The sequence below is a fragment of the Carex rostrata genome, chromosome 16 (genome assembly GCF_964058835.1).
Source record: "Carex rostrata chromosome 16, lpCarRost1.2, whole genome shotgun sequence".
NCBI lineage: Eukaryota > Viridiplantae > Streptophyta > Magnoliopsida > Poales > Cyperaceae > Carex > Carex rostrata.
Window position 1 is genome coordinate 5,073,109 of NC_135933.1, and position 26,409 is coordinate 5,099,517.

Below are 26,409 nucleotides of genomic sequence, written 5' to 3' on the forward strand. Positions count from 1 at the left end.
TTATTCCTTTTCATCATCATTTTAATTAATTTTTTTAATGTGACAAATTATTTAAATATTAATATTGTAGAAGCATAAAAAATAATACATTTAAATTATATTCATATTATATTAAATAACTAAATTTTATATTTCATTAAATTATTTTATATTTACAAGAGGGTTCAAATTTCTGCTTTACTATGTCTCTATTTTTAAAACATTAATAAATCAAAATTTAAATCATAAACGTCAAAATAAAACCGTTAAATGTGATCTATGTTATTTTCTCTCTGTGTTCATAAAAAAAATATCACATTTCAATTTTTTTTATTGTGAATTAATCATTTGAAAAAATCAACATCTAGAAATTATCCACATTAATACGTTTTTATAAGCCCTTGATAATAATCAAAACAAAGTTGAAATGTCATAATTTTTTACATATGCATAGATAAAATAATGTAGATCATATTTAACTATTTTATTTTGACTTTTAAATTTTAAATTTTAAATTATTAAAATTCTTAAAAATAAAAGTATGATAAAGATATAAAAAAATAAAAAATAAAGGCATTTGAACCATGTTTACAAACTTGTTACTGTACAGAAATTCAACATCCTGTTTGGGTTTTCTGTTGGGTGGAGCAGGCCTTGGAAGGTTGGCGGAATCATAATGGACTCTACAAATCAGTTATTAGGCCTTTTAAGGCCCAAATTGCATTACCACACTTTTTAGAAGTATTTCGCTGGTTCCCTCCACAGTCACATAAACCCTACTCGGCCCAAAACACCAATTTGCACATCATATAAAAGGAATTTTGCTAAGCCGCCTAATTTAAGTTCTTTCTCCGATCAACATTTATCAGGATTCAGAGGCACTGTCAGATCTCTTGCCATGGCCACCGGAGAACTAGCTTGCACATACGCCGCTCTAATCCTCCAGGACGATGGAATCACCATTACGGTTCGATCTCTCTTTCTCTCTCTATCTATTTCATTCTCTCAATTTCGTTCCATTGTTTAGTAATCTGTAGTAACTTTTTGCGATGTTAAACAGTCTGAGAAGATATCCACGATTGTCAAGGCAGCGAACTTGAAGATTGATTCATACTGGCCGGCTCTATTTTCGAAACTATTGGAGAGGAGAAGCGTTGAAGACCTCATCCTCAGTGCAGGATCAGGTTAGCTCCGATGCCTTTTTTACATTTCTACTTTTATTTGAAAAGATGATAGTTGATCATTGTAATGGGAAGTGCGTCTGTTGAAACTTATGTTTGTAGATGTGTTGATAAGCCTGTAATACTACTGATTCCGCTGCATCAGTGCATTTCATTTTGGGTGTGTACAAGGACCTGATTACAAACCTTCTTTAATTGTTACTTCAATATTTGCAATGCTTGGAGTGAATTTGCTCTAATTTTAATGGATCAATTAAACCAATATATCTTCCCTCTTCTGATGATTCATGAGTGTAGTATTGGTGTCCAAGTTTTAGTTGCGCCTTGTTATTTAAGTACTTGTTGGTGGGGATACTTATATTTTAAACATCTTAATTGTTTCCAATACAAAGGTGGTGGCGCTGCACCTCTGAATGTGTCTGCTGCTCCTGCTGGTGGTTCCAATGCTGCTTCAGCTGCTGCTGTGCCAACAGTTGAAGAGAAAAAGGTTAGCTTTCTATTTTAGTTTGCATGGAAATGTAAATTTTATGATTGATCCTGAGGTTTTTTTTTAATAATTTATGTATTGATTCGACTCCAAATGGTTATGCATAAAAAAATGTCTGTAAACTTAAAATTGTATATTCAAATGCATTTTTTTTCCTTTTTTTTTTACAGGAGGAACCCAAGGAAGAGAGTGATGATGACATGGGATTTAGTTTGTTCGATTAGGGAGAATTTTGGGTTTCTGAAGTTGCTCATGGTTTCTTACTTAAGGCTTCAGGCTTGATTAGTTGGATATTTTGTAACAATTTTGAGGTTCTGATTTATGAAATGGTCAACATGGATTGATCTATTATGTTGCTCATTGGTGTGGCATATTCCTGTTTATTTCATCTTTTACCATTACGAGTAGAATTTAGAATAATGAAAATAATTTTTTTGTTCAGTTAGGTGCTGCTAGAAGTCTTGTTGGATTATAGTTGGTTCTTCAGATTTTGTTACGGGTAGTATTTTCTTAGATGATTCAAAGGAATAGCACTGGTAATTTGCTTATTTGCTTTGTAACAAGTTGAAGACATTTGAGAGAGAAAATAGTCTTTCAAATAAGTGTTTCATTTTCTTCTCTGGTTAGTTGTCTCTTTCATGACAAAGTTTCTTCCTCTCCAGTTAATCAAACTGTGCACCATATGAATAGATAGCTCTATTTTTGGGTATATATGGCTGTTTTGTATTTTGTGTTTGACATCTTAATGCATACATAATAAACCCTTTTTATAAGTGTAGTTTGCAGGAACATTCAACTTATGGATGATTTATGGTGGAATGTATTATCTATCTCTACTAATTAGGGGAACGTATGGGGGAACAAATCTGAGATATCTTTGCTTGTTCTTCTTGGTCGGTTTTCGACCACTGCCTCTCAGGCCTGCTCCACCTGCCTGCCTCTGTGTCCCTTCTGCCATTCCTCCCTTGTTCACTCTCCAACCCTAGAGGATCCTTCTCACCCTCTGGCTTTTATTCATTTTTATCCCTCCAGATCTAGAGGGCTCTGATGATCTAGCAGCTCCATCTCTTCTAGCACCATAAACATCCTTGATGCCTCCAGTATCTCTATGCCGGAACCCTAGGCTGTTGCGGATTATCTAGACCACTGGGAACAGTCGGAGGGTTTTCAACAAGCAACTACCGACATAATAGGAGGTACTAAGGACTTAGCAGTCAACATTGGCCAAATAGTATCTAGATAGCTAGACCTCTTAATCCTTATTGTTGGTGTGTGACCGTGTAGTGCTTGTTGATGTCAATTGCTTGTTTGTTAGGTTTTAATTTCATTTATCAAGACATTAAAAAAAATATGAACTAAAGGATCTCGAAGGAAGGGTAAAAGAAACAATTAAATGAAGGAGTGGTTAGAAAGATATAGAAAAATTTAACTTTATTTTATTCTATTAAGAGAATTCCATCAGAAATAGAAAAAAAAAAAAAAAAAAAAATATCGAAAAAGTTGTGATAATTTGAAAATATTATTTATTTCAATTTCTAATTTTTAGTTATTTCGTTCTTATAGAGGAAGAACTTGAAAATCTTGTATATAATGTTGAATTAGAATCAACAAAGACAAATAAAATATGATGATATATGAAGTATATGATTGAGTAAAAATTTGGCTAGGTAACCTCAACAGATTCCAACATTTATTCCTGCTTGATATTCCCAAACTTGGTATCCAAAATTGAAGATATATTGGACATATCGTGGGTAATTCTTGAAAACATTATTGACTCTTCCAAGTGAGAAAATATTTTTGTTATATGTTGATGTTTGTCAGCGTAAGATGATGGATATAGTTAGTGAGAAAACACTGCTACTTCCATTAAAACCAAATTCTACTTGGGCACCAATCTGGTTCATAGAATAATTACAAAATTTCCTACGTTTATAGAATTACCCACATCACAAAAAGGGCTTTAATTTTAATTTAAGAATTTGCCAGCCGCTTCCAAGCATTAAAAGAACAAAAAAAAAATGAGAGAGAAGGATAAATAAACATCTATATTCTGATTTTACTGTTCTAATCCTTGCCCCGAATTTAACTATTCTGAACAAAAAGAAAGTAAAGAAACAATTAGAAGCTAAAATTATGTAATACATACAAACAAACAAAAAAATGTACAATACATACTTTCTATAATGTTTCTTTCTCTGTGCAGCTCTCTTCTGGGCCCAAGCAGACAACCACTATTATTTACAGCCAATACTTGTGCTGGGCAATCACTGTTCCTAAAACTTCTTTGACAGGACAAGGGGAGAAAAAAGCAAAACAAACACAAAAAAATGGGGGCCAAATCACATGGAGTACCCACAAAACTTGCAGCTTGAGCTGCATATCGTTTATTGAAATTCACTAACTACTGAAGAAGGCTTCAATATACCATACTCCCCTAGCATAAAACACATTCAAGTGAGATTACTGCGATGCAAGACATGTGAATCCCACCTCTGCATTCTCCCCTTCTCTACTATAGTTGATACAACCTGCAGCGTATCCTCAGCCTCTTCCGGACTCCGTAACTCAACACTTGCATGAAAAAGAGGTGTTGAACCTGATGGGGTCCATGGCCCGTGCCTCACATGCCCTCTTCTTTGCTTAGCTAGGGTATCAGTATTGCTTCCCACAATATTCATCACCTCACCTGACCGATCCATGTGTACCACACTCTCCAAATTCATCTCAGTTTCGACCACCCATGCTGGGTCGGGTGGGACCCCACCAAAGCTTTCCTTACCTAGATTAATTAAGTAACTGCTTGAGACAACCAGAAGTAACTTCTCAGTAATTACAACAAAGTTCCCTGGTTTTCTGAGGAGTTTGCACATGACAAAGGCCTCGTTTTGAAGGTTGTGGTTATTGGCTTGTTTGAGCACTGCAATGCCAATGGCTTTCTCCCAAGAGTAGGGGAACAAAGGGAGGTCTCTTTCAAGAGGCCTTGGCAGCCGCACTCTGAGGCGGTTGAACTGGTGTGGGTTGCTTCTGTTTCTGATGCTTTGTGCTGTCTTTCCTGTGGCCTCTAGAATGCTTGCCACGGGCCTTGCAACAAGACCAGCAGTTCCCATTGCTATACCTGTGCAGACAGGAAAAACAAGCATGTGGTGGGAACAATTAAATGTTCAAAAGTAGGTAAACTTGTAAATTAAACAGAGTTTTCACTTGTTTACTTTTGTTACAGTATGTAATAATAGGAGAATATGGTATAATTATGTATTTTTTTATATTTTGTCAATTGAAGGCTAACAACTGGAGCATTGATACAAGTACAAGAAGCGCAGATAAACACCTAAAGAGGAAACAATATGGAAGGTTGGAGCGGTATAAATACCTGAGACAACTCCAGGGAGGCCATGTTTCTCTACACCTCTGATAGGAGACTGGAGGAGTCCAGTGAGTCCCTGTAAGGCATTTCAAAACCAGAGTTAATTATCTAGCTAGTTATAGAAAGAATTGATCAAATATATCTTTTCCCCATGCAAATCGAACTACCAGACCGCTAGTGGTTCATGGTTTAGTAACGGTGATCTGATTTGTGAAAGTCAAATTTCAGCAGGAACAAAAAGAATGAATAAAAAAAATGACAAATTGACTAGTGGTCTGGTTCCAACAAGAAGGAAAAAAAAGCAAAGGAAGAATATGATGATGATGGGATTGATCTAAGGAAAAAAATAAAAATTAATTTGACCTCTAGAAATCCATTTAGTACGCCTTTGCCATGCAAATCCAAATGTCTTCTCCATTCATCCATTTCAGATTCCACTCGTTCATCAAAGGTAAACGCAGCAATACCCTACATATTAATATTTCAGTCTCAAGTAAAACACAAAGAATATCAATTTTGACAGCCTCATTTGAAATATTATTTTTGAAGCCACCTTGTAAGCAGTTTTACTGAACTGCGTCGTTGCACTGGAGATGGCGTAAATTGTGCTACCCACAAGAGTTCTTGAACCTTCTGCTATGCCACTTACTAATTCACGTGGGCTCTGTCAGAGGAAAAAAAACAGAAATAAAATCACGATAGAATGAGGTCCAAAGCAAAATACTGACCGGAGGACATGGTAAATAACCAGGGCACTAAAAGAAAGGCATCAATTTATCCTTTTACATAGTCTCTCAGATAAAACTTCATAACATTCCAGCCAATTACTGTATTGCCAAAAGGCATTATCAGGATGAACAAGATGTACCTGTAAAAGGCCCTTGCTAGAAGCTGAGAAGAAGTCCTTCAGACCAAGCCCAACATTCCTTGCAAAACCCATGGGATTTCCTATAACTCCAGCTGAACCAAATACCTGCAAGACCCAACATTCATGAACAAACAAACAAAAGAAGTATATGAATGGACAGAAAAATTGATATGTATACAGTAAAGAATAAGAGAGATGCATATGAGCCTCTTGCCTTGTACATTTCATGAAGCAACTGCTTTGTGTAGTGCCTGACAAGGATGTCTTCAATAGAATCCAAACTAGCAATAAGATTTTCCATGACTAATTCTCTAAGATGAACCGGCACTCCTTCAACCTCAATAAGTGCCATCAGGCCTCTCTAAAACCAACAAAAATCCTCCACCAGCCTCAGTTACAAAATTTCCGTTTTTTCTTTCAAAAAAAAGCACAATACCATTATACCAGGACCTGTTTGAGAAAAAAAACTAACCTGAATTGTATTGGCACTGTTTGATGGAACAGCATCTATATCTGACCCAACTTCACTTCTTGACAGCCAGGGAGAGCTTGTAAAGCTTTCATTGTAATACAAATTAGTCAGAGAGAGCCTATAATTGTAACCAACAAAATAAAGGGAAAATGTGGACTTGAATTTTTTTTTAATGCATGCATGAGAGGCATTTGACTTCTGAAATACTTCCCTTCTACAAGCTTAAATAAAACTTTCATGTTTTTATGGGCATGCAGGAAATGTTTGTCTACAAATTAAAAGAAAAATCACCTTAAAGACAGCTCGATGGGTGCCAACTCAAACAGCTCCACATATATTTTTCTCTGCCTTCTAGCCAAAAGATATATTTGGTGGAAAGGAGCTCCAATCGGTACAACAGATGGTAACAATCCATTCTGGGTACCACTTTCCACATTGTACAGATCCCTCGATGGCCTCCTTAAAAATGAGTTTGTTCTGAGCTCTCTATAAGCTTCTAGAAGATGTAGATCAGAATTATTCTCCAAACTCCTAGCATGTAACCTAGAAGAGACTGCCCTGGAGAAGTCGAGCAAGCTCAATACAAGCCTCTCCTCAAGCTCGATACACAAAGGGGCAACACTGCCAAAGATGATGAAAACCAAAAATAATATATTCAGGTACAAAATTTAAGTTGGAGGCAAATGTTTCCAATTATCACATTTTCTTGTTTATATGGCATATGTTGGGCACTCAAGGGCAAAAGACTTTTTCATATGTTGCCTTTATAGGATTTTCATGGTCATTTAGGGGAAATAATAGTAAGGATACAAAAATACACATCAGAAAAACCCTGTTCGAATTCCTAAAGCAAAAGGAGGTGAAGAATAAATGACTAACGCAATATTTATGTGTTGGAAAGAAAGTAATGATGCATCTGTAGCCCTCCATCTGGTTGCAGCCAAGTAAAAGAAGTCTGATTTGCTATCAGCATCAGTTCTTTCATTTTGCAATCTCAACTTTCTTTCTTTCCTCAGAAAGCTCAAAGGGCCCCTTCTGAATGCTCTATCGAATGAGAGCATGATGGGATATTGTGTTTCCGAAAGTTGATTGTCAATTTGGAGAGAAGACATTTTAAAGGAGACCTTCTGGCGGTCAAAGCTTTGCATGGACACTAGCTTGGTGTCCTTTGCACATGCAAATAGCAATTCCTGAATAGTATAGACACCAGGAGCAACATTTAATTATTCACCATGACCACTATATTAAATTTTGCCGGTCAGATACCATGTCTAACCATTTTAGTTTGGAGGTTCATTTTTCTTACCCTCGTTTTCCTTTCTTTTTTTCCATTTCTTACAGGTTATGCTAGAGCTACAAACTTTCATATTTTCAAAACTCTATAACAGTATCAGTAATGAAGAATTCACAAAATATCTATATTCAAGTTTTCAGACTCTACAAACCTAATAGTAAAGGTGAAGAAAAGACAAATGAAAAAAAGGGCATTTTATTACAATTATATTTGTACCTGAGGGGAAGAGCTTATGAGGGAAATGCCGACAAATGGCAATTCTAAAGTAACTACTTCGGTAAAGTTTAGGTGATCGTCCTGTTTCTGATCCATATTTTCTCTCTCTTTGAATCCGATGAAACCTGTCTCTTTCATATCCTTAATTGTATGACAGCTTGAGTCCACAACACTCAGCACCTATAAATTTCAAAAATGATTAAATATAACTACAATCCTTTTTGGTTTAAAATTCTGTTGCTTGAAGCTTAGAAAACTTTAGAAGCAACCTTCATCGCTCCTTCTGCGTATATAGATATACAGAATGTTCTGTCCGGTTTCTGCAACAAATAAAAAAATTGTTAGTGTTTCCATTGCAAATATCTTATTACAATTAAAAAAAGACCCAATATTTCTTTTTTGACTGTTTCAAGTATCGTACATCTAAAGATGCTGGTAAATTCACATGCATGCTCTCATGCTCATCATCAAGATTGTAGGCTCCTAATACCCGCTCGCCAGGCACCTAGATAAGAAGTATGCAGAATAAGACACGAAAACTAATACAATTCTTGGTGCTAGCTGTGTTGGGCAAGAATGTGCACGCATGTTGTAGGTTCTTGTATGTCACACATCAGAATGTCTTATTAATAATAAATAGAAAAGTCTATGATACCTCGACAATGAGACGGTGAGGATAAAAAGGTTCATCCCAAGCATACTGGCAAGATGTGTAAGGATGTACTATTGTTTCAATAGACTCACACCTGTGTTGATGAACTCGTAATTTCTGAATAATAAAAAAAAACAGCAAGACATTCATTGTTTAGAGTTCATCCAGACTACTCTACTATGTTATCATTGTGGAGAAATTTTGTACTGAATAACAGGCATGTATCACAAGAATTGATTCTATAAAAAATTCTAAAAGAAATGCATAGTGGCTGGGTACCTCCATTGAAAAATTGTCAATCCGGTATGGCATGAAACCAGTCTTGTCATCAGACAACAGGATTAATAGTGTGGCAGAGTTACCATTCGACTGTACAGATTTGCTATGATGGTTTGCAAAATCTGCATGCTGTACTTCGACACGGACCATGGTTGATATAACTGAGACATAGTTTTGCATTTTGATCTGAGTATCACCGAGCCGATCTGGAAGAAAGCTGCCCGACCACTGCCACCCAGGTCCATCAAATCGAATTGAGACAAGAAACTCCCTAAGCACATTTTCAGAGGATAAAGGTAGGAGAGAGAAAACACGTGAGAGAAAGCCCAGATTATGTACTTGCTATATGCCAGTTACAAAACATTGTAAAGTGGTAGGTAAAATGGAGGAACCTTGTTGTATCAGAAGAGTGTAGGTAGGTATGCTTTCCGACATTCAAGCGACTAAAAGACCTCGTCCCCTTTTGCTTGAAAAACAAGTCTTTACTGCACGCATTACATATAACAAATCTGCCACAGTAAAACAAGAATGAAGAACTTAAAAAAAATCCTTCTGAGTTAATATTATATTAGGCAATTTCATGAATCCAACACTCAAGAGAGGAGTTAAAACACTACCTTGGATGAAAAGCAATGGCTCTTGTTCTACCAACAAGTTCTCCAGAAACAGGAACAGAGGTGGCAGAAATTAAAAATGCACCTGCTCCGCCAGGCTTGGGAACTGAAACATTGGTCGACCCACTAGATGGCACCAACAGAAAAGAGCTAGACCAGACTGAGTTCAAATCAGACTTGGCTACAGGTGCACATGCACTAAGTTTGACTAAAAGTTCAGATGTTGGTGTTTGCTCGGGAGGTATGTACATGTGTGCTTTGACCTCTCTTTCAAAGTTTTCTTCATCAATGTTGCTAGTACCAACTGTGCTTGAAGATGAACTTGGGACATCTACATCAGACCTGCTTTGATGTAAAATACAAAAAAGAGTTATGTTGAACACTTCAAAAATGAAAAGTTTCTGTTGTATTTTTCTCACAGAACACCTTTGACGATTTTAACTAGTTTGTATCTATTACTTGTAACATTCATATAATAATGCTGGTGCATTTGCTTGGAAAAAATTGTCATCCATTGTAACTACAGGAGATTTCTTATTGATAAAATAACATTTTTAGCAAAGAACAGTTCTTCACCCTGAAGATAGAATTAAGAGGCCACACTTTTCCTTCAACCGGTCACCCCCATCTTGGATGCAAATGGAAGGAAGAACTAGAGACCTTGAGCTACCCTCATGGTTATTCTCAGTGAGTGCAAGCGTCAGATCGGTCGAGTTGTATATCAAGAAGGGAACATGAAGGCATAGTTGTCTTGCACCGCAATACGCATCCATTGATCTCTCCAGGATTACATTTAGTGGTCCTACAAATGGTTGTTTGTTAATATTAGTACCACTAGATACAATAAAGAGAAATCTTTTCGAGAAGAACACTAAAATATGAACAGTGTTGCAAAAAGACATGTTAGTGCCAGTTAACAATAGCTTTTAACTATTTCAGGAAAAATGTTGATTACAATGCACATTTCTAATAAAACTAGACAAAAGGGGAATAAAATAAAATGTTTTTGCCCTGTCAACAGATTATTAAATCCAAAAAAAATTGATTATTCTGACTTTGGCATCCGATTTTTCTCCAAGGTACTGTACTGCTACCTATGTTCTTTGCTTCTTGAACCAGGAAAAAAACCAGCGATTATGCCTATGCATGTTTGCGAAAAGGTCCTCAGCTTACCAGGCTTTAATTGGGCCCCATAGATAAACGGTAACCAGACTGGACCGGCTTGTAATCTGGTCTGATTTTTTTCATTTTCTATTATAAGAAGCTGGCCAAGTCCGGTATTTATAAAGTTGCATGAAAAAAGGGAACTTAAAAGTGGAGAAGTATACCATTTGATGAATCTGAAAAGAAGGAAATAGTTTCCTTCAAGGAATACTTCAAATTCCTTTGTCTAGCCACAGTAGAAAACGACTCAGCACGAGGGAACTTAGACATGACAGGATTATAACCATCTATGTGGAAATTGATTGCAAGATCATTTGAAGAGTCAACAAGAAAGATGGAGGCAGTGTCCACCTAAATATCAACATATTTAGCAAGAAAAAAATGACTATTTAAATTGATAGCAATAAAAATTTAAAGATTAATTAAATCTATTATAAAAAACAACAGTAAACCTCAGAAAGAGCAACTGAATGCGCACTCCCACAGCAATCTATAGTCAGAGATAACCTTATTGGGAGATAATTCTTCACAACCAACGGTGTCGTCAGCCTCACTTGCCTCATGAAATGCTTTTTCGCTGAACTTATCTCATAGGCTATTTTGCCACGGCCATTGTCAATTGACTTCCTTTGACTGTAAGGTAGGTCATAGTCGTTAACTGATATGCAACAACGAAACGGGTCATTGCTGGGATGGGATGGGTAGCACACAAAAGATCGCATAAACCCTAGTTTGTTTTCATGTGACAGCAAACTTGAGAGCAAGTGTGCTTCGCTCCATAAATAGCCATCACAGACCGGATGCCACCTGATTCGACCAGCTTCTGACAAGTGGAGAGGAAGAGGGATCTCTTGACCTGGTTGAATTGGGCCTAAGACCTTATTTTTATTTAAGGTATGAGAAAATACTCCTGTTAGAGAGAGAACTGAAAGAGATTATTCTGTATTGATTTTTCTTGATTTTATGATTGTGATTGGATTTCATTTCTAGCCTACTCCAACTTGTTTGGACTAAAGGCTTGGTTGTTGTTGTTGTAGAGGAAAAAAAAAATCTCTTGTAAATAATTACTTTGTTGATTCTTATGAAACATGTTTATTCACTCAATCAGTTATTTACTTGATCCATTAAACAAGATAATAATAGTAAAAGGTAAAAATCGATTCATACTGTGGAAGAAACACCGAATGGAATATCAAATCGAAGCTCCAGTGGAATTGATGTGTCATTGAACAGCACAACCTGTTCAATTTGTAATTTCCTTAGAAACTAAAATAACAATTTAGCAATGATGTTTTCAGAAGTAAACTGCAATTCAATAAAGACCTCCAGTACTGACCGTAGAGTACAGTCGTATCATTTTGCTGTAGTGTTGCATTGAGACCTCTAGTACAACAGGAACAGTCAAAGAAGAAGCTGAAGCTGGTCTTTGACCACTTGAGAAGTCTACTTCAAAGGAGGTCACACCCACAAAATCCATAGAGACGGGCATGGAGGGTCTGCTGGTCCCCTCAAATTGAACAGAAATCATGTGGTGTGGTACTGAGTTTAGTTTCTTCTCGATAAGTTGTTCGGATGAGCGGGCCTCCCTGTGCTGAAAGAAGAACTCCTCTACAATCTCTTCTACGTATATTGGTACACAATACCTGTTAGCATGCTTCACTTTAGTCCATTGGGTGTTTAGTGATTGTTCATCTTATAATTTTGTAGGAATTGAGGTTACTACCATAGAGGGGTCATATGGACATAACAAACCCATCCTTTTTATTTAATTTAGTAAGAAGTGTGTTTTAGTTGGTTATTTCACACTGAGAGTATTTGGAGCTTGTCAAACAGTACAATTGATTAGTGCCTAATAGAGGATTGGACAGGCAGAATCCTCGGTTTGAATAACACCACAGCAGTTGAACTCTTTTTTTATTTCTTTGCTAATTTTTGTGATTTTTTTTCTGATGAGGATGAGTTCATCCTCAAATATTAAATCCTGCCATAAAAAACCACAGAGAGACACTATGATGATCATTTTTCATCAAGAAACTAAATACCCTGGAGGCACGTTGCTTTCGTCAATTGCAGAGAAGTGCTTCACTTCATCAGCATTCGGGGGGCCTCTGAAAACCTTGAACCTCAGAGGAAGACCCGTCTCATTAGAAATTATGTAAGGGGCATATCTTCTAAAACCAATGTCATTTGAGTCTGTTAAACCAAGAACAGATGGGTTGGACCGAACACCACCTCCACAATTAGGATTCTTTGAGTCTTCTATCATGCTATTGATCCTGAAGAGGGCCTACACACAAGACATTCACTGAAATGAGAAACAAGATACGACTAAAAATAGAGTACAAGGCTACAAGCTACCGTGTTGTTAGTTGTTAAGTTTCTGACGATACTTAACTACCCCAACCCCCAACAAAAAAAAAAAAGGAAAAAGTTTGTTAAAATGCAAAGTTGACATAGAAGAACCAGTCTTTGGTCTAGTGGTAGATTCGGAACCCGGATGGAGGATCCCTTGTGGATATTAATGGTTTGGTGGCTTGACCCCCATACCCTTACTCAAATAAAAAAAATGACATAGAAACAAGGGTAATGAAATTGAACCTACATTGTGGCATAATCTGCAAATGTAATAACATATGCATAGGTCAATTGATTCAGCATTATGTAATAGGTTTTTACATGAGTTCAATTGATCCAGTATTAATTCACCAAGTGATAGAGAGAGTCTGACAAACAATTATAATAGCTGAAGTTACTTATCCATTACAATAGAAAATGTTCATATCTACTACCTAACCTCAATCAGGGGTTCGGTTATATTAATATTAAGCTCCTCCAAAGACTTCACTTGAACATCTGTAGTCGCACGTGTTCTTGTAACTCCATTAATTTTCCTTTCAAAGTTCAACCCAAAGCTCCAGGGTTCTAAGAAAGGCTCCCACATTACCTAATAAACAACATGTTGGTCATCATTATTCTAGTGTGACAATAACAATATGGCTACAGATGAAAAAAAAATAACAATTTTGAGATACCTTGTCAATATTGTTGTAGTTTATCAGGAGGTCAGCAGATGCTGAAGCTTCTGCCATGCTATCCTTTTGTATAACTAGTGCCGTTACATTCTTCAAAAAGGTTTTCATAATAGGTCCATGATAACTCCACTGTTGAAAAAAAAAAAAAAAAAAACATTATAATTAAATACACAAAGATTCATACAATAATCCTAGTATGCTCACACATAATTAAAGATAAAGCATACCCTTCCATCACTAAGCAATATAGAACCCTTGCGCAAGTGAAGCTTAAGCAGAAGGCTACAACTTGACCTAGACGTTTCCTCTTCAGGCAACTCGAATTGGATGTTACTCAAGAAACCAAAAACCTGGTATGAAAGCCCCATATCCATCATCTCTGTTTTTACTTCCACAAGCCAATTCACCAGCTCAGCACTTCTCTTGTTAGAATCAATTGCAATCTTCATACTATTTAGTTGCATGAATGGGATGGAGACATCTTCTTTTCCATCTTGTAAAATCTTAAGCAGAACCTTAAGCATCTCGAGTTCAATTTTCAATCTAACAAATCTCTCTCCTTTATAGGCTTCAATATTTTTACCATGAAAGACAAAGGTTACATGCTTATACTCATCCCCCTCCCTTCGTAAAATTGGCAAATGAAACCGAGCAGAGAAATTCTCACAATTTACAAACAAATCAACAATGCCATCACTCTCTGAACCAGATTGAGATTCAAAATCAGGTGACACTGGAGACTCCTGTCCATCAGTCAAACTCGAGGTATTATCATTCTTCCAAGTATACAAGTCAAGATGTTTGATTATAGTATTCCAATCAATCAGGTATAACCAAATATCAAGTGAAGGTGCTGCAACCAAAATCTCATTAGCTCCTTCCGCACGGACAGAATAACTGACCCGAAAATGCAAAGAATCAGACCTCTCAGATGTAAATGACATCAGAGTTCGACAACTCAGAGATGAATTGAGAACAACCGTTGAAATATCAGCACCAATATAGACTGGTATCTGATTTACTAGCACAAGAGAGAGATTGAGTCCAACGTGTGCATTAGCCACACTAGTATATATTGATGAATCTAATTTATCTGACTTAGAGAGGTTGAGTGTGAGGGCAGCAAGACAAAGCTTCAAGCTAAGAATGGAGTCTCGTTGGACTTCAACAGAAACAACCCCACTTTTTTTGTTCTGCAAATACAGAAGAGAATCATTTTTGTATTTTCTGGATTCTTTTCGCACTATTGAGAACTCATCTATGACATCAGCTAAAGTTCCGAGTGCAGGTAGGAAGTTCACATCTGTAGAAGTTAAGCGAAAATGTTAGGAAGTCATTGAATCAAGAGTTTTATATCAGAAAATGGTAAACAACAGTAACAAATAATAATAGTGACCTATCTATACTGTACATGTGCAAATGTTAGGGATCAGCACAGACTAGTTCCCAAAAGATAAATGAAATAATAAAAAAAATTCTTTTGATAAGCATCGTCTTTTGTTTTGAATAGAAAAGTTCATCTTTAATTACCTAGAGCAACCAGGCTACAACTCCATACATGCATCATAAGAAAATCAGGCACACTTGTATATCCGGGAATGGGCCCAGTGTTCCACGGCATCCGAACAAACATGTCTGCATTTAGCGTGTCAAGAAGAGGAAACCCAAAACTAGGCATATACTCTTCAAACTTCATGAACTTAGTCTGTTCCTCTAGCGCACAAAAAGATATCGATACACTTCTTCCAAATATATCCACAATGTCACTCTTGTCAGGCACCAAGCTCTCATTGATTAGGCATTGTGGTGGTAAGCCTGCACCAGCCTCAGCAGATGTGCCCCTCTTAATAACCTTCCCAAAAAGTCTTGGGATGCCAACTCTCATGCACATTTTCTCACACTTCTCCACTGGTAAAAACACAAAAGAATCAACAAGCTCGAATTGGTACCAGATGTTTTTCACATTTGAGATCTTCTCATTTGGCAGGGGTGGGTCCCACTCAGGCAAGTCGAAGTATCCTACCACCAAGGCAAGATACTCAGATGATAGTGTACAGCAAGTGTTCTGAAATGCAAACCGTACCTCCATAGGCCTTACTGACTTGTCAGATGCCACTTTCCTGATACGAACACTTGCTATATTTGGATTGGTCGGTTCCGCTGGTCCCAAAAAAAGCCCGGTTATGCTGGTATTGGCCAGAGACGAGACAACTTTCATGCCCCGTACTGACATGAGAAAATCCGAAGAATTTCTAATGTAAGAAAAAGAAACACTTGCTTCTGGTATTGTGCCAATGCCTAAATCACAAGACCAGTCATGAAAATGCAACTTGATCCTATTCAGAGAGACAAGAATTTTTGTTGCACCTTTGGAAAGAGGAATTCTCTCTTCGCCATAGTAATTTCTCAACTCAGATGGAACCAGAAAAGGGAACTGATTAGCAAGGATTCCATCATTTCCATAGTTAGAAAATCCAAAATAAGAATCATCCCCACAATATGGACCATCTACCTCGTTTAAATAAGAATGGTCCCCACCAGATGGGCCATTTATCTCAGTTCTAGGGGAACAATTAGATACTGAGTTAAGAGTTCTGAAGAACAATGACAAGAGCCCGCAAATTTCAGGATATAGATGAAACTCCATATTGTTCAAGCATAGATTGAGAGTATCAGTATGAAACTGATAGTTCAACTGTAAGCAACCAACAATTGAAGAAAAGCTTTCCTCAGGTGTACTTTCAGCTGTGACTTTTGAGCTCTGTAACAGGTTCAGTGTTGGTTTGTCCTTGAAATCGGTGACTTCCACTTCAAATGCCTGTGAAGTTACCCAAACTTCTGGAAACTCTGTGGCATACCTGCAATTTAAGAGATGAAAAAGTGTACTTTTTTGTTACAATATAAATAGTAGTTTTTTAAGATTACCACACTTAATTTTCAGTATGGTGCCAAGTCAGTGAAGCTACGGAGTGATGCAGACCATTCGAAAATTTTGTTTCTCACTTTGTTGGATTGCATTATGTGCTCAATTGTTGGTTTATGCAATAATCAAGCTTCAACATCTCACTCAAGCTGCCACTGCCACACCTAGGTACAAGTAAAACTAGTATGTTCTGGTACCCACTAATACTAGTATTATAATCCTAAATGGGATTGCTCATATTTTATTAAACCTTTACGAGCAAATTTTTTAAAATGCTCAGATTACTAACCTGACGACCATATCTTCTATAATGTAAGAAACCATTGCGCTCCTTTGCAGATCGTAATCCAGACAAAGGTCCAATCTGACCTTGCCTAGCTTCACTAATGCAAAGACATTCATATAAGAGGCCTTTGTGGATCCACTGTTCTTAGCATCTAATCTCTCAAGTTTTGCAACAGACTGTTGTGCCTCATTTATAGCTCGGTAAATTTTCTTCGAGAAATGCAAATGCAGAGATGGCATTTTCCAATCAGCCTAACATTAAAAAAAACGAGCTTGTACTTTTAGATTTCCAAATGGTTTCATATCAGCCATGACAGGTACATGTTCAAGGCCGATATACTCACAATAGGAAAAACATATAAGCCAGCAATATTAGGGGTGCAAACGGGTCGGATATTACCCGTCCGAATCCGGATCCGAATTTTTGCGGATTCGGATATTCGGATACGGATAGTTGCGGATTCGGATACGGATACGGATTTTTTTTATGCGGATTCGGATACGGATACGGGTTGAGTTTCGGAATCGGATACGGATACGGATAATTATCCGGATCCGGATATTTTAATTTTTCGGATATCCAGATATGTTAAGACTTGAGAGAATTTTTTTGTGTCTATTTATCTTTTGTATTAGAATATCTTTAAAGAGGATCTTTTGTGTTGGTATTTTTAATTAAAGTTATATTTATGTTGGTGAATTTTAGTTAATTAGATATATATTTTGTAATGGTGTAACAAGTTAATTAGATATATATTTTGAATTAGAAATCCGAATTATATCCGTATTTGTATTCGTATCTGAAAATATCCGATCCGTATCCGTATCCGTTTAATATTCAATCCGTATCCATATCCGATTACTATCCGATCCGTATCTGTATCCGTATCCGAAAAAAAAATACGGATACGGATATGGGTTGAGCACTATCCGATCCGTTTGCACCCCTAAGCAATATACAAATCACTTTTTTTGAAATAGTATACCAACCATTTTTTTGATGTATGGCAATGTAATAACAAATGGGGCCCCAAGAAAATTACCTCCAGCTGTTTAACTTTGGGTTCATCCGACAAAAGGCACCGACTAAGTAGCACAGAGCCATTTGACTTGTCCATTATGGATATAGCAGCATCTGCATTAGGTGCCAATATCTTCACCTAAGGGAACCCATATTCTGTAAGAAATAGCCCAATATCTTCAAAAAGATAATGGAAGCAGCATTGAATATTACCTCGCAAGACATGAGGTCAACCTCGAAGTGATCATAAATATCCATGAAATCACAGCCATGAAGGATGTCCTCATGCCATTGAGTGGTTTTATCAATCGTTTTTACATGCAGAACCTCCATTTCAAAAACCTAATATGAATAAATTAGCTAAATTTATGACTTTTTGACACACTATGTGAACTACAGAATAGAGAATGCTTAGATTTTATAAAGTGTTACCAACACTTCATGCTGTAGTGGAGCTTTAAAAACAAAATTATGAATGCTTATATCCCAACAAAGCTTGTTTCGGTTAAGAGATAGATACCTATAACAGAAGTTATGGGGATAAGTAATCAAAGTAATAACCAAACTCTTGCTGACTAACAGATTAGAAAATTACAAGAAATAAAATAGAACTCACTCCACTTTAGAAAAAACACGGGCTGAAAAATTCTCAAATCGATTCAATGAAGACATCACCTGCATTAAGTTAGATCAATAGTTCAGAAAAAAGGCTCAGGAACTATTATTAGTCCAATAACAGTAAATTAGTTTCATGTAATTCCACAGGTAAAACAAGTGAACATTACACTAGCTCTTGGTTGGACAACACATAATCAGTTCCTAGTACTATAATATTTAATGCTGACCCTGTTGTGTTGCAACTGGATTGAACCTAAAACATCTTGCAGGTACTTAAGTCCCAAGAAGAACTCCAGATCATACACAGCTTCAACGGCATGAACCACAACCTAACACATGACCAAAAATATACCAAAGTATCAGACTGCGAAGAATATATGTCTGAGATAATACAAAAGAAAAATTACCTGAATCATGGGTTTTGCATGATGATTTAAATCTGCCAAGTCAATTTGCACATTAAGAGCTCCTTGATTTTCAAAATTATCCCCAGCAAGTGAAGACTAGAAAAGAAACTAATAAATAATAATGAGCGAACAGAAGGGAATATATAGAAGTAATGAAGGGTTGATATGCAATAAGGGTTGAAAATTGTTTGGTTGAAACTTACGTCTCCAAGCACCAAGAGAAGATTCCCATTGCATGGATTTGTGATCTTACAAGATTCTAGAGAAATGAAAATGCTGGCCGAGTTATCCCAGATTTTGCACTCAAGACCAAAACCGGAGAGCTGTGCCTCCGCAATTTTTCTTCCAGTACTACTGAATAACAGAAAATAAAAACTAGTAACTTTACTAGAAACATGCAGGTACAATAGCCCTGAGGAAAATAGAGAGGGAGGATAAGGAGCTGCAAGGTATGAAAGAAGCATGCTACTACCTCAGGCTAATTGATGCTATTGTTTCAGAAATAGTAAGCTTTATGGAAGAAGTGTAGATCTTCTCTTTCACCAAAGAGCCATCAGTTGAAGACGAAACCACGTGGAACTCCATTCCCTCAGTGATATCCTGTAAAAGAACCTCATGATCAGAATTTAAGGCCAAAATAATTACTTCTAAGTAGGTTTAAGTTCTATTATTCTATATATACACATCATTCTTAATCCCACCTAAGATAAAACAATATGTCAGGTACTGTATGTTATCTCAACTAACTAAATGGTCCTCCACCAAAATTGATGCCAAAAATTCTTCAAATTTAGACAGAATGACATATGCAGATTAGCCATTATAGTAATGCATTTAAGGTATCACAAGACAGACAAAATAGCTAACCTTTATAATCTCATCTGATACTACGCCAGCAAATGTACTAGTATCAGCCGTACCACCAGCTCCAAGCATACCAAGAGAGAGCCAGTTCAACCAACGACGACCCCCACTTGAAGATTGTTCTTCTGTTTGGGGCTTCTCTTCTGACATCTGGGCATCACTAAGTATAGAAAGAGACCTGGACCGAGACAGCCCCTCCTACAAAAATGTTATAGTTACAGAAGGCAATATGATCTCGTGTAATAAGGGCTGGCAATTGTTGATTTGAACCCGGCCAACTGATCTGACCTGAATGTAGTTAGACCAGCAAGGAAGAGACACGTAGGCATTTCTCAATAAAATTCAGGTTAGAATAAAAAAATTGAAGCTCCAAAATCTCAATTAGAAAATGACATTACTATAACTTTGGTACTTCAATTGCATTATTTTATTTGTTTCCGAATCATGGAAACAGAATGAAATGGAACACGGTCCAATTTCCACCAAAAACCGTACAACACAGTTTGCATTCCTGCAATAAAGTGGCCCAATAGACTGCTATGCCAGGTTGGTCTTGTTTATTTCATCAAAAAGTTACAAATGACCCACCTCAGGACTACAGACTACCGCAATATTACACACGCACGCATGTGTATGTGTGTAGAAAGGGAGAAAAAATCACTTAGCACACTGCTAAGGTTTGAAGACAGAGAGAGCGAGAACCTGCAACTGTTTCTCTGCACATGCTCTATAGTTCAAGATGTCATCAATGTCACATTCTTTATCCATTTCCTCTAGTTCTTGCAAAATATCTGTGCTTAAAAGCTGAAAATAGCATGTTCAAACAAAAAGTCAACATAAGACGCACAGTTGTTACATGGTAATAAGATACCAACAGCAAAATATTTTTCTAATTTTCCAGAAGTATCATTTAATAAAATGTCTCAGATAAAAGCTAACCTGCTCTTTCTGCAGCAACTCTAACTTCCTCTTGTACAAATTGACATATCTATGCTTGTTGTTTCTGAAATTAAAAGGTAGCAGAAAGTACATGTGTAATATTTTGAGTTTCTAGTATTTTAGCCATATTAGCAAATGACACCAAATATTTCACATATTTACAACTAATACCCAAATTTTGAAGTTACTTCCAATTATTAAGAATCAGAGTTTTAAGTCGGGGAAAGCAATGTGACTTGTGTATTCCAAACATTTTTCATATCATGCTAAAGAACTATAAATAACAAGTTCATAAACTTGGAACACACCATTTATTTACTTTTCTTGAATTAGTTCGCTGTGTGCCTAAGGGAAAAGGAATAAGTATAATCTGCAAATAAAAAATCCACTGGGTGCTACACTGCTACTTCAGGGTGTACAACAATTGAACTAAAATTAAAAGGATCATAATCAAAATAAAATGATTATGGAGCATGAAGTAGAGACTTACAGTCTCCGCCCAAGAGTGCTCCAAGAGGTCTTCCTCAGTTTTTTACGAACCTCATACAAAACTGAGTCTCGTGCATAGTGCCACCACAAAAGTTGCCAGCCTTCTTCCTTATTCAAGAGGGAGCTCTGAGACGGCCTATACCGACCATACCTGCAAAGACCAATGATGAAAACAAATTCATAAATAAATGCTGTATATTATAAGAACAAGTTACTCCTTGTCTTTTATAAATAAAAGAACATCAAACAACACAAATCAGAGAGAAGAGTTAGTTATAAATTAGAAAATAGAAACTCTAATTTAGCTTCCCTAAATATAGTTATAACAAGGAACATACTTTTCTCGGAGTGCACATATGGTGAGATGGTCTGAGAGACTTAACATTTTCTGAATTTGAATTTCACTTGTTGAAAGAACCTAGAGATAAGGAAACAAAAGGAAAGGCAAAACGCACACAAGAGAATAAGATGACAAAAGTTGCTATTAATTTCATTCTATTCCCAGGGAAAATTTCAACAATAAAAAAAGTTACGAACCAAGCCATTTAGCTCAACATCCATATCATATTGCGGAGCACCGTCAAGCTTTCCCGGCTTGTTTGCCTACAAAATAGCCAAAAAGGTCAAATTGCTTATAAAGTATCTGATCCAAAATGGACAAATTGCTAATACAAAATCAGAATTAAAATTTGCAATATGTCACATGCATGAGAAGTTTAACTTACTAGCACAGATATAGTTATATCAAACGGTTCAATGATGTAATTATCTATTTTTCTCTCTATCTCCAAAATGCTGCCTCGCGATTGCATAAAGTCACTTGTTATAAAGTTTTCAAGGCCTTCATCAAGCCGGTTGCAATAAAAACAAGCATCAGATATTTCAATTATCTTGCTCACTTGCCCAGATCTTGATATTCCTATTAAAGACCTAAGAGAAGAAAAAATGTGAATCATTATATTAAAAGTGTATGTAAGAATAGAGAAACAAAAAGAAAAAATAGGTTAGAAATCGTACGAAGAGAAACTATGCCTGCGTGTGTCTGTCATTACTGTCAGACTTGAAAATCTCAACCCAAATATGAATTTCTCCTGTGGATGTATTGGCAAAAGATATTGCATAAGAAGGAATCATTATTAGACCTTTATGACATAGCACTAAGATATATCATTTTCTTCTATAGCAGAACAGAAAATCAAGTTGTTACCAGTGTATGTACTGGTAAATTGAATAAAAGTTAACAGGGTCGAACTGACTTCAAATCTTAAAATCTTAAAAATGAAGAGCTTTGGTAAGAGAAATCTGTACACAAAAGAGCCCAAGAAACAAGAACAATACCTCATTTTTGTGAGTGTCGACGTATGCAACATGCACATTTCGTACTGAAATTTGGATATTGCCAAGTATCTGTAGAGGTGGAAGTCAATCACCTTGAATTTGACAAACTATCAAGCAGTTTATTTTCAAAGTAGAAAGTTCTTTACTATTTTACAAAGCTCTATTTGTACCTTTGCAGACATATATGAAAGAAATGATTGGCCAGTTTGATTATCTGAAAGGAAGAAAAACGAAAAAAAGAAACAATCATGGTCAAATGCATATCTTTCTTTTTGGATTACCAGTCAAACAAGGTACAAGTAAAAGCCTGGTAAAACAATGTAATGATGGAGGTTGGTACTGTAATTCAAGTGATATAGCTGAGTAAAACTCGGGCCGGACCAGCTGGTACATTCTGTGGTCTGGATGTAATGGAATTGGTATAAGTTTTATCAAAATGACAACATACCTGTTACACGGCTAGAGAACTTCGCAAGCTCGATTGCATTAAGCTTAGCCATTTTTCCAGCTATTTCTCTTTTGTCAACAGAGTCAAAACTCCACTAAAAACAGGAAAATAAAAATCAAGTAAATACATTAATTAGTGCTTCCACATTTAAAATAATAATAGCATTAAGAACTCAGATAGCAGCAGCTTATAGTAGGTGCAGCGTGGATCATTATAGGCTGGTACAGGAACCCTTGTAGCAATTGGAACATACCAGATATAAGAACATACCTCGGTATCCTCTCTTTGGCAAGCAGATATAAAGACATCTTCCAATACAATTATGATTGGGTCCCACCCAAGCTTCTTCCATGGAATTTTTATACTCAATTTGCCTGCTTGTCCTGCAATTTATGACAATTGGGCCCAATTAATCCTCCCTTCTGCAATTCAATATCAATCGACCTTCAGCTAAATAATATTAATTTCGTCAATTCTGGATTCACATGAAAGCCAAAAACAAGGAAATTAAAAATGTGTATCTTGGGGGGCTAAATCAGCATGAAACCCCTTAAAAAGACATTAAATCTGGCTTGAGCGGACTAGTAATATGCCAGAATCAGGAAGTTTCCTCCTTGGTGGTGGAGAAAAAATGAAAAAGGATAAAACAGAAACAAGACTAAGAACATTCGAAATGAAATTACGTAATTTAAATTAGAATTTTCACCATTCTTCAATGCAAAAGGCAACTGCAAGTAGTCAAATGCTTCCAGAATCAATTCTACATTCTCCAACAATATTTCCTCTGCAATGAGATAAGCAAGTTCAAATAATAATTAGTACACTTGAGGTTCAAAATAATGCCTAGTAGCAGTAGGGTGTGTCTTGAAGTGATTAACTTCCATGACACAATTAACAGCAGCTATGTAGTTCCTCCAGGAAAAAAAAATTGTCACTACAAGTCTACAACTAGCTAAGAGAAAAATTATAATAATAGAAAGAACAATAATACATCTGAAGCAGCTAACAAATTGGTCTGGTACCATACTGTTGTGGCACTGTGGTGGCCTGATTGACACAAGTAACTATATCTGTCTGTGGTATTGTAATCCCAGTAATTGCTGGTGCTATAGTTTCCCAGAAATTTCGCTTGATTTCCATCTAAACAGGCATAAAATGGGAATTCGGGCTCTCATTTCCTACTAAACCTTAGCTACAGGGAACACAATTTGAAATTCAACCTAAATGTGTGACTTTTGCAGGGAAAAAAAAAAGTAAACAAGACAAGCACACAATTAAGAGGAAGGAAACGATTAGGTACCGTTCCAGATACCGATCTTGAGCTGGTCCTTTTGAATGCCCTTCACGTACCGGCCAAGAAACCCGGCAAGTACCTGGCTTACCACTCCCTCGAACATGGTTTGGGCTGCTAATGGACGAAAGCTCTGTTCATGACCAGTTAGGATTGAAATTGGAATATATGAAGCCCTGTTCATGATTGGTCCGAAATGAAAGACTAATTGTTCATGCTCAGCCCGTTCAGTTTTGTTCAAAGCTGAGCCCTGTTCAAATCATGCCCATTTGAACCAACTGGGCCTTGCTTTGAACAACTTATGAACAGTTTCACTTTTTGGATTGCTAGCTACCTTGGTTTTCAAACTGGACCACTTCATTCACGGACAATTAATTTAATGCAGCCATCAATTCATGATAATTTTGAATCAACTAAATATAGCCGATTTTGAATTATAACTAATTGTGAACAGGGCAAACTGTCATGTCCACATTCACTAAAAGGCAATAAAAAGGATAGCATGGACCTTTATGCATAATTCCAAAGACTGACAACACAGTAGAGAAATATTTTCTTGAAGTTCATAGTATAGTTTCTAGAATTTTCATGTATAAAAGCTCTAATCCAAACCCTAAAAAACATGTGTTAAAGCTTAACTAGACTTGTAAATATAGCCACTGAGTTTAGTTTTTAATAGCTCCTAAGCCCTAAAATTTATGATTGTGCTAATTGAATTTCAGATTCTAGCAAAATTGACAACTTTGAAAATATTATCTCACCAAATCACACAACGTTGTAGACCCAAATCACACAATTTCAGATTCTAGCAAAATTAACTAACTAGGAGGAAGTTACTTACAAGAGACTCGATTTGTTGTCTGTGTTTCTCAACCCAAGCAGCTGATGATGCAATTATTGCCACTTCTCCAAATACATCCACTATGAGGCCTGACAATCTGTGATTCAGACAAAATTGGAATTCATGCCAAGTTTAGAGAATTGCTAGATACCCTGCCTTGTTGTCCATTTCTTAGGCTATTGGAGGTAACTGGAAAACACAATATACCTTCATCTCTCATTGAAACATTCACGAACAATTAATGGTGTCAATCAGTCAATGGCTGGAATGAATTATTGATTCACTAACCCTTAAGAGTTGATCAATATATAGCATAAAGAAGATAAATCAAATTGAAGTGGTGTTCTATTGAGTTACCAGTACTTTTCCATGTGAATCTCACCATCAAGCATTTTAATTTATAAATCACACAATAGATATCTCAGTGACACGAAAATTCAGGTTGGTACCCAACAATGGTACACCACAACCCGAACAACCCAACAATGGTACCCGTCTGATCTGATATTGTCTTGATATGATGGAGAAGAAAATTACCTGGAGAGAGGAGATAGGCAATGCACTAGCGGAGGAGGAGGGAGGCTGAGCAGACGACGGTGGAGAGGCAACGCGACTAGGTTAGAGGCGATATCGCGAGGCTGCGTAGAGAGGCGATGGCGACTAGGTTAGAGGCTGAGCAGAGAGGCGACGGCGGAGAGGCGAAGGGAGAAAGAGAGAGAAATCGGACTCCATTAGAGGTGATATCGCAAGGACATGGCTGTGACAAGGAAAACCTAGAGATTAATAGAGCTCGAGACTCCAGAGACCTCTCATTGCTAGCGCGAGAGAACGAGCGAGAGGGGAGAAAATTTCTTGGAGAAAGGGGTGCGCTGTATTTTGGAACTCCGAAACCGAATCAAATATGCACGAGACTCAGTTTTGTATGAGGTTCATAAAAAACTGAGGAAGACCTCTTGGAGCACTCTTGGGCGGAGACTGTAAGTCTCTACTTCATGCTCTATAATCATTTTATTTTGATTATGATCCTTTTAATTTTAGTTCAATTGTTGTACACCCTGAAGAAGTAGCAGTGTAGCACCCAGTGGATTTTTTATTTGCAGATTATACTTATCCCTTTTACCTTAGGCACACAGCGAACTAATTCAAGAAAAGTAAATAAATGGTGTGTTCTAGGGCTGCTAATGAGCGAGTTTCGGTTCATGCTCAGTTCAAATCAAAAGTTATATGATAATTGTCCAGTTTATAACCGGCTCGAACTTGAGAAATTTTTGTCCATGTTCAGTTCGTGCAATTGTGTTCATTATATAGTCCAGTTCATTACGTACCTTGTTCATGAACAT

The 26,409-nt window shown here is 36.7% G+C and overlaps 2 protein-coding genes across 6 annotated transcripts; one reads left to right on the forward strand and one right to left on the reverse strand.

Annotated features, from left to right (window-relative positions):
• Positions 1–791: 791 nt before the first annotated feature.
• Positions 792–2,195, forward strand: LOC144567722 (large ribosomal subunit protein P1-like). The gene is made up of 4 exons (XM_078317886.1): positions 792–946; positions 1,040–1,163; positions 1,553–1,647; positions 1,818–2,195. Exons 1-4 carry the CDS (start codon positions 878–880, stop codon positions 1,869–1,871), a joined length of 342 nt encoding a protein of 113 aa, XP_078174012.1. The 5' UTR covers positions 792–877; the 3' UTR covers positions 1,872–2,195.
• A 1,544-nt stretch (positions 2,196–3,739) lies between these two features.
• Positions 3,740–25,964, reverse strand: LOC144567041 (vacuolar protein sorting-associated protein, putative (DUF1162)). Of its 5 annotated transcripts, none has more exons than XM_078317076.1 (51): positions 25,607–25,734; positions 25,070–25,166; positions 24,238–24,361; positions 23,644–23,721; positions 23,208–23,320; positions 22,938–23,031; positions 22,660–22,703; positions 22,490–22,558; positions 22,184–22,242; positions 21,877–22,081; positions 21,689–21,754; positions 21,490–21,569; positions 21,153–21,302; positions 20,663–20,726; positions 20,426–20,527; positions 19,727–19,921; positions 19,332–19,459; positions 19,063–19,213; positions 18,860–18,955; positions 18,680–18,781; positions 18,451–18,509; positions 18,267–18,354; positions 18,048–18,176; positions 17,857–17,973; positions 16,818–17,065; positions 15,136–16,463; positions 13,833–14,908; positions 13,606–13,734; positions 13,368–13,517; positions 12,616–12,860; positions 11,910–12,216; positions 11,741–11,812; positions 11,026–11,451; positions 10,738–10,924; positions 9,986–10,211; positions 9,413–9,751; positions 9,188–9,304; positions 8,796–9,066; positions 8,520–8,633; positions 8,286–8,369; positions 8,134–8,184; positions 7,865–8,044; positions 7,234–7,544; positions 6,646–6,975; positions 6,355–6,439; positions 6,097–6,243; positions 5,883–5,987; positions 5,568–5,678; positions 5,378–5,482; positions 5,021–5,090; positions 3,740–4,765 (listed from the first exon to the last, which is right to left on the reverse strand). In XM_078317076.1, the coding sequence occupies exons 3-51, from the start codon at positions 24,332–24,334 to the stop codon at positions 4,101–4,103; spliced, it is 9,765 nt and encodes a 3,254-aa protein (XP_078173202.1). In that variant the 5' UTR covers positions 24,335–24,361; positions 25,070–25,166; positions 25,607–25,734; the 3' UTR covers positions 3,740–4,100. The 5 variants fall into 5 exon arrangements, with proteins under 5 accessions (XP_078173202.1, XP_078173201.1, XP_078173199.1 ...); XM_078317075.1 differs by having other exon boundaries at positions 19,063–19,210; positions 22,169–22,242; XM_078317073.1 differs by having other exon boundaries at positions 22,169–22,242.
• Positions 25,965–26,409: the final 445 nt, after the last annotated feature.